Raw genomic sequence first — 12,296 nt, 5'->3', positions numbered from 1 at the left:
AAATATACAAAACTAAAGTGTGTTTAAAACCAACCGCAGTTATTGTGCTTCTCATCTGTAAATAATTCACAATATTAATCTATGTTCAGGTTTAAGTGCCCAGCTGGTCTGCAGATGAAAAGATGTGTAGTTGCGTCTCCATCTTCAGGCTCTATCGATTTAATGTCAATCCAAATATTGTGTGAAAGTGTCATGAACCATGAAAAGAGGAAATGAAAGACTGAGAATCTTCCTCTGAACCGGCCGTTTGATCCCTCGACGTTCAGATCAGCGAGTCGACGTCCATCGATGAGCTGGAGCGTCTACCTTCAGGCCTGCAGACCCCGATCGATTGATCCCAATTCAGTAAAGAAAATGCCCAAATAGTGAGAAAAAATACCTAAATTTAAACATCTCGTTTTGTCTGAGCAACAATTTAGATATGTTCAGTCAGAGATATATATAAATAATCAAATCCTCACATTTTTGTAATTAGATATTTCTCCTAAATTAAATAAAACATTTCATGATGAGTCAATTTGTGGATTCTGCACTAAGTCTAGAATTTTGTATTTTAAAAAAAAGTTCAAAATTAAATAAAAATTTAACCCAAAAATCTAAAAGTTTGAACTTAAAATGCCATTTCTCCAATATTCTTTGATATTTATTTGGAACCAATATTACAAAAATGTACACACACAAAGAGCAGTCAGAGTCCTCCACATGTCCTAATATGGACAGAAGGTTTACAGGGAGCCACTGTGGCCCCAGCTGGTGGTCCTGGGTCCTCACTTAGGGGTCCCAGGAGGAGTTGGTTGAGCTTCACGGGGCCGATGTGCAGGTCAGCACGACGCAGAGACACTAATGCACTCGGGCACAAGACGATAACAATAAAAAAGTTGGCATGAATTGTTGACGGCAACGTCTGACGTCCAGAGTTAAATTCTTTGGGGGCGTCGACGCCGTTTTGTCGACTTCCGATTGGCCGACGAGACGAAACGCGACAGACACCCGGAGACAAAAGAAATTGCATTCACTTCTTTTTTTATTATTCATAAGATGGGAATCTTTTTTTCTTCTTTTTACATCTTATGCACAGCAGATACAAAGACAAACATGTTTCTAAACCACAAACTAAATTCCTCCATCGCTCCGTTCCTGCGTCCCATTTCAAAATGCACCCCCCCAGCCCCTCCCCCCTGCAAGAAAATAAACAACCTTTACGTTTGTAGTCCAGTTTCACATTCTGAAAGATCCGCGTTACATCGAGCCGCGCTCAGAGTCCTTCCCGCCGACACTTCACCTTTAAACAAATTGCACTTCTTTAAAACTACGTCAACGAGGATTATAGAATCAAAAAGTAACACCGAAAAACACAAAGAGACGACTAAACATCAAACTTATACAGGTTCTTTTTTAGTTGCATAAATATACATCACGCAAAAAAAAAAAAAAAAAGTACAGAAGCACTTGTACTTTCCTTTTCTGATAATGACGGACACCGATACGCCGGTAGAGGACGCGGCGGGGTCGTCGTACGCGGGGAAGCATTCACGAGGTCCATGCGAGAGACGCCATTTACACAACGGCCTTCAGAGGTAAGACAGTCTACAGGGAACTGAACAATATCACTGTCTAGGCCAAAAGAAATAAAGAAACGGTAAAGAGGCAACGCCGACACGAAGGAAATTAGGACACAGAACTCTGCACTCTAGATTCATGCCATAAAGACGAACATGCAATGACGCGTTGAACCTCCGGGGGCAGCGGTGACCCCAGTGAAGGACTAGCGTCACAACGGTAACTTCAACGTCGCCGTTTCCCCTCAGCAACTATGATCCACGACGTTTTGACTAATGCATGAGGTTCATCTTTTTTTATTAACATTTTCTTCTCTTTTTTTAATTTGAAGTGCTAAGACGGTACCGCAATAGTTGCCATGGATACGCACAGATTGTCGACAGCAAGATGGTTTCAACTCAGACTCCTCCCCCTGCCCCTTTCCTTCATAAGAGACAATCGGGAGGAGATATAAATACTGTTTGTTTATAATAATGCACATTTGTCCATTAAATAAACCCGATTAAATTATTGTAGAGCTTGGCAAACCTCACGTCCGCTGGACAAGAGGTGTGGTTCCCAGAGGCCTGAAGAAAACAAGGTAAACAAGAGTTAGTCTAAGCAATAAATATACATAAATAAAATAAAAATTCATAAAAGACCTAAAATAGTCCCACAATACTTCTGTCACTGGCTCTCGCCCTGAGAAAATATGTTTCCATTTATGTATAAACCAATCCATAATATACTTGAGATGTAAAAACATTCCTTGAATTGAAGTAAATGTGCTTTTAGGAGACTTTAAGCTGCCGATTGCTACATTTGGTGCCAATTAATGTTTAATTGCCCCAGAATGTGACCGTGGACTAGTCTACAAATGAAAAGGATTTTACCAAACGCCATCGTAATGGAAGAACGCGTCAGTAAAAACATGGCTCAGTTTTTAAAAGAATGTTTTTGAACAAACGGAAAACTGGATACAAGAAAAAGTTTGATGGGTTATTTTTTTCTCCCCTTCTCATTAATAAATCCCATGAAACCGTTTCCGAAGAGCGACAGCGACTCTTTTTGCCAGAGAACGCCTTTGTTTTCCAAAAATAAAACGCATCAATGACCCACACATGAGGGCCGACAAAACATCAGAAATAAAAGCTCAACCGAGCAGGAAGGCTCGGAGCGGCGGCCATTTTTAATGTTTATAGTTTTCCATCGGGATCGATGTAGCCGGCTAACGTCTGGATGAAGTAAAACGGACTTCATCATGTCGGACTCACCAAATAACTACAATTTAACAACTTAAGAACGTCAACTGCCGAGAGGAAACCTCAATGTCTGTAACCATGGAAGCATTAACTAGCAAGCTTTTGAAAACTAGTGCGCTAACGCAACGAGCAACCGCCATTTTCTTTTGTTCGTCAAATGACTGAAAACAAATCGGAGCGTTTTATCTCCGTTGCATTCCTGTAGGCGTCATGCTCATTCTATATCAGAACACTAGTTTGCTTTTGCAGCAATCCCACATACGCCGCCCTGCTACCAGTTCACGCACCAAATGTGTATCCATCCGCAGATGGAAGTAGTCCCCAATACTTTAATTCCCGTTTGAATGATATTTGATGTACAGATCTCAGTTCTTTGATTCAATTGTCTATTCAAGGCCTGTTCTTTGGGGCAGGCCAACGTGCCGTTTTATTGAATACAAGAATCACTCGACGTATCCTTCAAACAACCAATACATATTTTTAGACCGTGTAGTTCTCACTCAGACACATCGTTGGTTTCATCGAGCAGGTTTACGTTTGGAAGACGTCAGGTTATCAGGATGAAGATGAAGGTGGGCGTTGACCAAAGGTTATTTACTCACGAGAAATCTAACAAAATTGCCGGGACTTCCATCCAGGCTGGGAAGTCTCAGAGGGCGTCGGGTACCAGCGCATCTGCAGAAACAAAAACAGAGTCACATACAGAAGAATAATAAAAGAGGCTCCAGTCCTCCATCCTGCAGATCACTGGTGGCCGAGCAGGTTTACGGGGACGTCCCTTTCAGCCCTGGGAACGCGGCTGGTCACCGAGGACAATAGTCAGAGTAATGAAGGACTCATTGAAACGGGGAGCGTGGAACCTCAGAGTACTTTCAGCAGAATATAAATAAAAACAAGTCGTTGTCGGGCGAGACTCTAATGGCGATCTTTCACCGGATTGCAATTAAAAAGCCCCCCCCCCCCCCCTCTCAGCTTATGTTCCGACAGGAACGTGGACAGTAAGTTGGCGGACAACTTCTCCAAGCAAATACTTTGCATTCCTCCGTCCTCTTTACGCCCCGACAAAAACGGTCCGAGTAATAGCCTCTCCCCCCCACCCCCCCCTCTTACACTGCAGCAGGAAGTCGGATCACAATGAACTTTAAACGAAGCAACAAGGGAACATATTTTCCATTGCTATTGTTACCAGAAGCCCGCCGCTCTTTCTGTAGCTTTTCGCTGGCGACGTAAACACGTTGTGATGGACAAAGCTCCATCGCGTCCTGATGAATTGTTGAAAAATATTTATGCAGACCAGATTCCAATTTAAACAGATTTACTGTTTGAATGAAAGCCTGAACAACTGGTATTAAACTCCATGTCATCATTTCTACTTCAGACCAAAACATGTTTTATTACTTGGAGCACATTCGATCCTCCAGCACAGAGATCCATTAAAGGAAAAATGTATATCTCCATCAACACCAAAAAAGAAAAGAGGATCTCCAAGAGCCAGAAAGAGCCAGATGACAACCACAAAGAGGGATTTAAGGTAAGTGCAGCGTAAGGTTACACCACATGAAGAGCATGAGCACGTCACGCCTGCTGACGGCAGGAGAGACGCTTCCATTTGGAGACGACAGATCTTTTTATTGAGATACAACTCTTGGCTTTTTAAACTTAGTTTCGGGATGATATAAAGACGCGTTGTGCAGCCAGTAGAGACTTGAAGACGTAGTTATGGGTCAGGAGAACCAGAACAAAATCAGGTTACCAGTCCCTCCGTTGGCATGACAACTGGCCATGAATAGAAAGGCGAAGTCGGTTTCCCCATGGGACCTTATTTCAAAAATCATTTGTATGGCAGTCAATGGTAAAAGATTATTTTTATTATCCTATTTAAAATAGTGACAATTATACACTTGTTTTTTTTAAAGATAGTTTTGCGCGGCAAGAAATTTGCAGTGTGTCATAATTACCACCAAATTAGCCCGTTAGCTTAAATGCTAGCGATTTTGCTAGCCAACGCAACGTTATCTTACGAGTTTAATCAAGAGACTATTTTTTTAAAATGATCCGGGAATAAAAGAACAAGTGAGAACATCCCGCTTCACATTTTTAGTTTGTCGTCTACCGAACATACAATTTTATGACAATCACTTTCTTTTAGGTGCACAAATTAGCTTTTAAACTGACGATCGTGTGAATCCCCGTGAAGGGGCAAGACTGCGTCTCCATGGCCTCGTTTTAAGGTTTCGGGTTGAACCCGGTGAGGGAGTTCATCCGAAGGCTCCCCGTTTTAGTTGCAGCTGAAGTTCTTCTGGAGGAGAAGAGGGCGACGGAGCGCTCACCTGGGCGTGGAGGGCCGCGGCGGCGGCGGCGGCCGCCGGGTACGTGAAGGCTGCGTGAGGGAGGCCGGGGGCCAGCTCCGTGGCGTACATCGGGTAGGGGGTCCAGGCGTCCGGAGACGCCGGGATCAGCGCCGCCCCCGACAGGTCGTCTGTGGAAGTACAGGACGGGAGGAGAAACTGACCGACCGACCCGAGAACACACGGCCCGGACAGCGGCCGTCAGAACAGAAGCTAAAGGTCTCGGATAAGGAAATGTCCAGAATGGCGCAGAAGACGTTTTTCTTGACTGCAATGTGACTTTAAGGTTTACGACCGACGAGTAAGAGCTTCAACTGCCACGAAAAGCAAGGAATTGGGTTTTACAACAGTAAAAAAGTTAGCTGAAGTCAGACCAGATTCCGCTACACGGAACGTTAGCGCATTTCACAGCGTTGGAGCGGATAACCAGCCGCAGTCAACAGACCAACGCGCCTCAAACTTATACAATAGAAACCAGATATTTTAGGGTTAGCACTACTGGAATACAAGATGAACAGTTTAAAGCTCTCGGAAGAGACATGTCAATATTTAGAGTTATATCGAGTATCAACGACGCTTTTCTGGACCGATAAATAAATGGTTCCAACAGCATTTTAACACGTCAACGACAAACTAAAAGCAAGTTTTAAATCATTAAATTCTGTGTCTTGGTCAAAAATGAATTCATTGAATCTAAAAAAAGAATAATCTCCGAGTAGAAAAAACCAGTCGTCTAACTGTTGAGCCGTTTGAGAACAAAGACGATAAACGAGTTTTAATAGAATGTCACAATTTTACTTTAATAGTTTCTCAGCTTCGTTCAAACTCAAGCGCACGCTTTCTTTCTGCCACGAGTATATTCCACCGAGGGGAATCCGGTCTGAAGGCAACAGACGTCGCCCGTCGACGCCCCCTGAACCGAGCAGGTGTTTTAACGCGAAGAGGACCGCTAACCGTGACCTACACCCCCCCAGAGAACCCCCCGTGAGGGCGTGGAGACGTCCCAGCTGCACAGAAGCAAAGCGGCTGAACTACGAGTCGAGATGAAGCATGCATGTGGAGGTGAGTTAGTCTTTAAATTAGTTAGATACTGGTTTAGTCTCTTTAAAAAACAAACTATCCTGAGAAGTCGAGGTGAGAGTGGAGGAGAAGAGCCTACGAGTGGTGCAGCCGGACAACTTACATGGGTCCCGTGCAATGAAGTGAGCTCCTAGAGCAGGGTGGATATTTGTGGGGTTCGGTGTGGCCATCAGCTTACTCTTTGCCATCTTCGTGTTGGCTTTAGCAAACTCTAAGCGCAGGGTCTGGGGGCTTTCGGGGTCAAAACGGATTCCCTGGGGGGAGAGACGGAGGAGGAGGACATCGTAAGGGAGGTGGGCTGAGTTAAAGGAAAAAGAAAAGGGGGCTGCAGCTCAGCGGTCTCACACAGACTCCTTTTTCCTCACGTTGCAATACTCCGGATGTACCCTCACTTTAAAAGAAGGAGGATCCACTCCTGAGATATTCCAAACACGCCTTCATCCCTTTCTCCTCGTGACAAAATCAGGAAGGTCGACCCCCTCGAGCCAGGAGGAGAGCGAGATGAGGGGAATAAAAGAGAAGAGGGCCGATGGAGACTGGAGTGCGACTCCTTTTCAGGTGGTTGAACCCGGTTTGTGTTCTGGTGCCCTAAGCGGTGTGCCCACATGCAGGTGAGTAGTACTTTGGTGTGTGTGTAAAAGAGGTGTTAGCTACTGCCGGACGCAGTTGGTGGGCTACTCGGTGAGAGGTTACGCTACTGGAGACGTGTCCGGGTCACACTACACATGTGGGGGAGAGGACAAAGTATGACGGTTAAAGCGGTGATGTGCAACGTGGAGCTAAACCGGACTAAAGAAGTGCGTCAAGGTCAAAGTGCACTACCGTAAGAGGCTACGGGATTCTGGCCCCTTTCCAAAACTGGCCCGGCCATCGCGTTGTAGAAGACGCAACGGGTTCACGTTGAGATTTTTTAAAATGGGAAAGAATATCGTTTTCATTTATAAAGCTTCCAGACAAGAAAAGGGACAGTTTACCCCCAGAATACATGTCGTCCTTTTACCCGTAGAGATGTCAGTCTTCTGATGTAACGGGACGGTATGAATCTCTGAACGCCGCGGTGACTGAAGATAAGCCACAGCTCTGGTGGCGAGCCTCCTCCGGTCCGACGGACTTGTGGAGCAGTCATAACATTCATTTCAGCCAGAATGGAGAACCATGTTTGTGGTTCGTCTCCGGCCGACGGGTCAGGACGATCTCTGGAAGCGTCGCTCAGGCTCATTAAACCGAGCGACGTCTCCAGAACAAGATAAGCAGCACGACGGGTACGAGGAAAAACATGAACCGGGGGGGGGTGAACTGTCCCTTTAAGCAACGGTTACAAGAAATACAAAACGCAAATCAATTCAAAACAGTCAGATATAAATACAACACAAATGAGGCAACGCTTACATTTAGGGAGTTCTTGGCAGCTTCAGCTCCGGTGCGACTATCAAAGGTCACGAACCCGACCGGCTGGAAGGGAAAAGAAAAACACTTTGACAGCCGACATCAATCACCAACGACCATCTGAGGAAAAGAAGCCGCTTTTCTCAAATATCACATTTATATTTAGCCAAGAAAAACAAGAAAAGTATTTAGCCAATTAAAAAAGTTACAGAAACAGCGTTTTCGTATTTTTTTAAGAGCATTAAAGCGACTCAGTCTCACCTGCTTTGACGTTAACTTGATCAGTGACCCTTCGTAACCCTGCGGGGAGAAAAGATAGCCGATTATCCTCCTGGAGTCACATGCAGGAAGTCAGGCGTGAACGCTTCTCGCTGCGTCCAGAGAAACGAGCTTGCGTTTCTGCAGCGAGACGAGGCCGGAGGAGACGAGGGCGCAGTTGGGTTAGTTGTGGTGAAACATCAAAGCACCGCCAGAGCAGAGCCACAACACAAGAGGATTCAGACACAATTAGGTCGTTTACTTTGATAATTAACAATAAAAACCTCCTCTAGCATCTCAGAAAATCAGCCAATTTTGCATGAATTAAAGAAAATGCATAGTTTCATTCATCAAGTATTAAATTCACAGGTGGAGAAAAAAAAAGAAGCTTTGTGATTATTTCATATGGATGTACCAAATATCTACGAGCAGAATTTCTTTTCAGTTCATTTTTGAGCCACACCAGGGCGCCTCAATGTTCTGATTGACATTGAAGCTTATATTAAAAACTAGCCGTCTCAAAGTATTTAACATGCGTTTGTTTTTGAAAGCGCATGAACACAAATGGAATATTTAGAAGACTTTAATAAATCACACTTAAGGGGACGCAAAAATTAGCAGGAGCAAGTGTTTAAAACTCTTTTCACAATTAATCGACGAGGCCTATCAAGTCTTTTTCTTTTGGATAAACAGATTTAAAGGATGATTCAGTTTTATTATTGTCGTTTCATTGGGAACCTTAACGTTGCTCTTCTGAAGTCTGAAACTAAAAAGCACTATTGCGTTTGTTTTACCAGAAAAAAAGACTATAATAAATACCCTTAAAAAGATGACAAATAGGCAGATTACACCACGTCTAGTTTAAAGATACGAGCCGGTTCCCTCTTGAAGCACGACGTCCAGATGACGCAACCGGTTTGAAACGGGGTTAAATAATAAAACGCAGTGAGAGGGTCGGTGGCAGCGAGAGCAGATTCCTGAGAACCGAGAGGGGAACTCGGCCGACCGGAGGATTGACGGATGAGATCTACGCTGATCCTGATTTACTGCCGTGGAAAAATTAAGACGACTTCCACTGGCCGCCACAATCCAAACCAGATCCAGCCTCAGATAAAGAAAGGGGCTGGAACACAGCGTTTCATATTAAAGGTTTCTCTGTAAACGTCATTTCTGGGGTGAAAAAAATAAAGTGAAACCATTTAGTTTCCTCACAAGTAAATAAAATAATAATTCCCCCACAAAGTGGGCGAGCTGGGTCACAGGGCCGGTGGTGAGGGCTACTCATTTACACATTCCACGAGGTCATCCATGTGTGAGGGACACCACTTCCAATTTGGTTAGTTAGGACACGGGTGGGAGGCGAAGTTTATGGACCTGGAGTCCAACAACAAGAAAAGACAAACAATGATGTGGCCTCATTTCCATATATGCAAATATCTGCACGGCCATCAACGAGGGGATTGTTGGATGAAACCATAAAGGAGCTGATTAACTTTGAGAGATTCTGCGTCATGAAGACAGACGGATTACAGCTGCTCCCTCAACTGGTTTGAGATTTGGTGAGAAGTCTGCAGCTTTAATATAATCACTGCTTCACAACCCAGTGTTCACAGAGGCATAACTTACCTTAAAAGGTCTGAAGAGAAGGTAAAGTTCCCGCGGCTTGATGTCGACCGGGAGGCCGCTCACGAACAGAGTTCGGACCTGCAAACAAAAATAGCAGAATTGTTTATTATTTTGACCGTTTTAATATTTCATTCTCTAGATCCACCGTGAGCTGCACCCAAAGAACATCTCATTGTTCCTTAAACACACATTGATATTTATAGAGGCTCTTTAAGTCCGGGAAGAGAAGAAGAAATGCTTTTATTGTGAAAATCTTAAGACTGGAGGAACAGAACTACGAGGGTCCTGAATGAAACGGTCCTGTTGGCTCGGGGGTGAAGTGGAAGTGTTGGCGGACACTCGACCCTTAACTTTAAAACCCTTTAAAGTGAAACCGGGTCAACCCAAACTCAATTTGTGAGCCCTTAAATCGGGATTATTTCCTCAAAGATTGATTTAGATTGTTAAATTCGGTCAAATTATCGCGTAATTAGAGGCGAAGATAAGAAAACATGTCCCACTGCGACCCCTTTGGGCCCCCGACCCTCATGTTGCCCAAACATTAGACGACCCTCAGCAACGTTTGCCTCTGAATGAAAACTGCTCCTCCGACATGATACGAGCTCGACGGCGCCCGTAAACAGGATCCTCATCCTGACGGAGACCCCCTGGGTACCGATCGAGGACCCCTGGACTTCCCCCTCACATTGAGAACCCCCCGCCCCCCGTACAGTGCGGCCCTGGAAGCACAAACAGTGGAGGCCCATTAGTTCCCAGCCGGTGGGGAGGCCCTCGGTACAATGGGGACCAGCGTGACGCCATTTCCTTCCTCCGACCCCGCGGCCCTCGACCCCGCCGGCGTGTTTCAGGTGCCGCACAGCAGCGGATCCTCGGGCCCAGTCACAAGCGGCGCGGAGGCTCAGCGGGGCGCCGACTCAACGGGGACCTTTACATTCGTCCGCCGGCTTCTCGGCGAACCCAAATAAATGCACCGCTTTTTTTGTTTTGTTGCTTCCACACAAAACGTCCGGTTCCATCTCGTCTGCTCTTGAAGACCAAAATACACTCGAAGAAAAAAGAAACCAGGCTCAGAAAAGTCAAGAGGCCACACGTGTCTTTGTTGAAAGATAATGGAACAAAGGAGGAGCAACAAAAGGCCCGGCGCGCCCCTCAGAGCCGCCATTGAAGAGGAAGCCGGCCACACACAACTGAACATGCATCATTTTGACTTCCTGACGCTTTACATTTATAGGAATAAATTCAGGATTCAAATTCAAGATTTAAATCATTTAAGGCTAATGATATTTAAAAAGGTGTTTTAATTGTTTGAAAATTAAGTGCCTTTAGATTTTTCTGTCATTAAATTAGATTTAAAATGCATTTTTTTAAAAACACATTTGCACAGTTGTGACGTTCATGCTTAAATCAAATGCATTTATTAAGAGTGTCATCATAAACTTCAGATACATTTTAGGTCGTTTCTCGATGACCTCTTCAAATAAAAAGTAGTCAGACAAACAGTGACGCAGCTTATTTTTCACATGAAAAACGCAACAAAACCGGAAGCTCAAAAGTGATGAAAATTGGAAAATTAAGAGACAACTTTTAATTTAACAGGCCAAGGATTTCATTAATTTAATTATTCAGCGTGTTTAATATAAACATGTAATATTTTAAATACAGCCTATAATTAGGAGCAAATAGAAAGACGTTTCGGTGAACAATTAATACAATATATTTAATAAAAACACGCGGTTAACAGCTTAATTGGTGCATTTAACAGCAGAAATCACTTTACACCTGGTCAAACCAGTTTCAATTTTAACATTATGTATTTTTTACCTTTTAAAAGAATAAAAGTTTAAATAAAAAACGGTGCAGGATATACCTGGAAGTGGTTTCGCCCCTTTTGGAATTACTTCTTTAGAAAAGTCACTTTATAAAAGTTGACGGACACACAAACACACATTAATATATATATTAATGTTGTGTAAAGCGGACTGACCTCCTCCTCCACGGAGACGTTGCTGCTGGGCTCCACGTCGGCTTTCAGGCTCATGTCTGCGGCGTCTGCGGCTTCTTCTGCGGCGGCGCACAGGATCAGGCTTCTCCTCGCAGACTGGTAGCTGCTCCAGGTGCGCGCGAAGCTGCAGTGGGAGTCCGGCCGGCGGCTGACCTTCAGCGGCGAGGCGGCGGCGGCGGGGCGGCGGAGCTGGTGGAGGAGCGGGGGGCGCGCGGACGAGGACGACGGAGAGCGGTCCGGGGATGTCTGGCAAGTGCTGCGCGAGACAATCATTCATGAAAGGGAACAACAAAAAATGAGAAAAAAACCGGAGTGGAAGAAGAAGAAGAAGAAGGGGAGGAAAAAAAAAAGAAATCTACAAGAGCGGCGCGCGCGCGCTCTGAAAGTATAAAGGTGAGAGGGTGGTTAGTGCTCCGTGAGTGTGAGAGTGAGACGTGGAGGGGGGGAAGAAGTGCGCGTGGAAAACAGAAAGCTCCGGCTCACGTCAATGCCCCTCAGCTGTGCGCAGGAAGAACTAGTGAACTTTCCTCATTGGCGGCGCGTCTCTCTTTTTCTCTCTCTCTCTCTTTTTCTCTCTGCTGTCTGCCGAGTGAGTCCCCCTCCTCTTTTCTCTGTTTCTCTCTCTCTCTTTCTCTCCTCCTGCTTTTCAATTAGGTCATCAATTATGTGGGAGTCCGCTGCGAGCCGTAATCACGCCGCAGATCCGCCTCAGCTGTTGCAGGAAGAGCCGCGTCGCCGTTTCTATGGGAGCCGGAGAGCCAATGGGAACGCGTCCCGAGCCCCCCAAATATACAT

At 45.0% G+C, this 12,296-nt stretch overlaps 1 protein-coding gene across 1 annotated transcript; it reads right to left on the bottom strand.

Annotated features, from left to right (window-relative positions):
* Window positions 1-1,002: 1,002 nt before the first annotated feature.
* On the bottom strand, window positions 1,003-12,005 carry LOC130192891 (RNA-binding protein, mRNA-processing factor 2a). The gene is made up of 8 exons (XM_056413083.1): window positions 11,484-12,005; window positions 9,500-9,577; window positions 7,877-7,915; window positions 7,619-7,681; window positions 6,333-6,483; window positions 5,132-5,280; window positions 3,404-3,476; window positions 1,003-2,126 (listed from the first exon to the last, which is right to left on the bottom strand). The coding sequence occupies exons 1-7, from the start codon at window positions 11,772-11,774 to the stop codon at window positions 3,411-3,413; spliced, it is 837 nt and encodes a 278-aa protein (XP_056269058.1). The 5' UTR covers window positions 11,775-12,005; the 3' UTR covers window positions 1,003-2,126; window positions 3,404-3,410.
* Between the last annotated feature and the right edge of the window lie 291 nt (window positions 12,006-12,296).

The sequence above is a fragment of the Pseudoliparis swirei genome, chromosome 4 (genome assembly GCF_029220125.1).
Source record: "Pseudoliparis swirei isolate HS2019 ecotype Mariana Trench chromosome 4, NWPU_hadal_v1, whole genome shotgun sequence".
Taxonomy (NCBI): Eukaryota; Metazoa; Chordata; class Actinopteri; order Perciformes; family Liparidae; genus Pseudoliparis; species Pseudoliparis swirei.
The sequence above is the reverse complement of the archived record's forward strand: the minus strand, read 5'-3'. Positions and strand labels throughout refer to the sequence as shown.

Excerpts from the sequence above, each read along its gene's own strand:
- LOC130192891 (XM_056413083.1), bottom strand. The coding sequence starts at position 11,774 with ATGATTGTCTCGCGCAGCACTTGCCAGACATCCCCGGACCGCTCTCCG. Across the intron at positions 9,578-11,483 it reads ACGTCTCCGTGGAGGAGGAG|GTCCGAACTCTGTTCGTGAG; the intron begins GTCAGTCCGCTT and ends TTTTGTTTGCAG. Across the intron at positions 6,484-7,618 it reads CTGCCAAGAACTCCCTAAAT|GGAATCCGTTTTGACCCCGA; the intron begins GTAAGCGTTGCC and ends CTCTCCCCCCAG.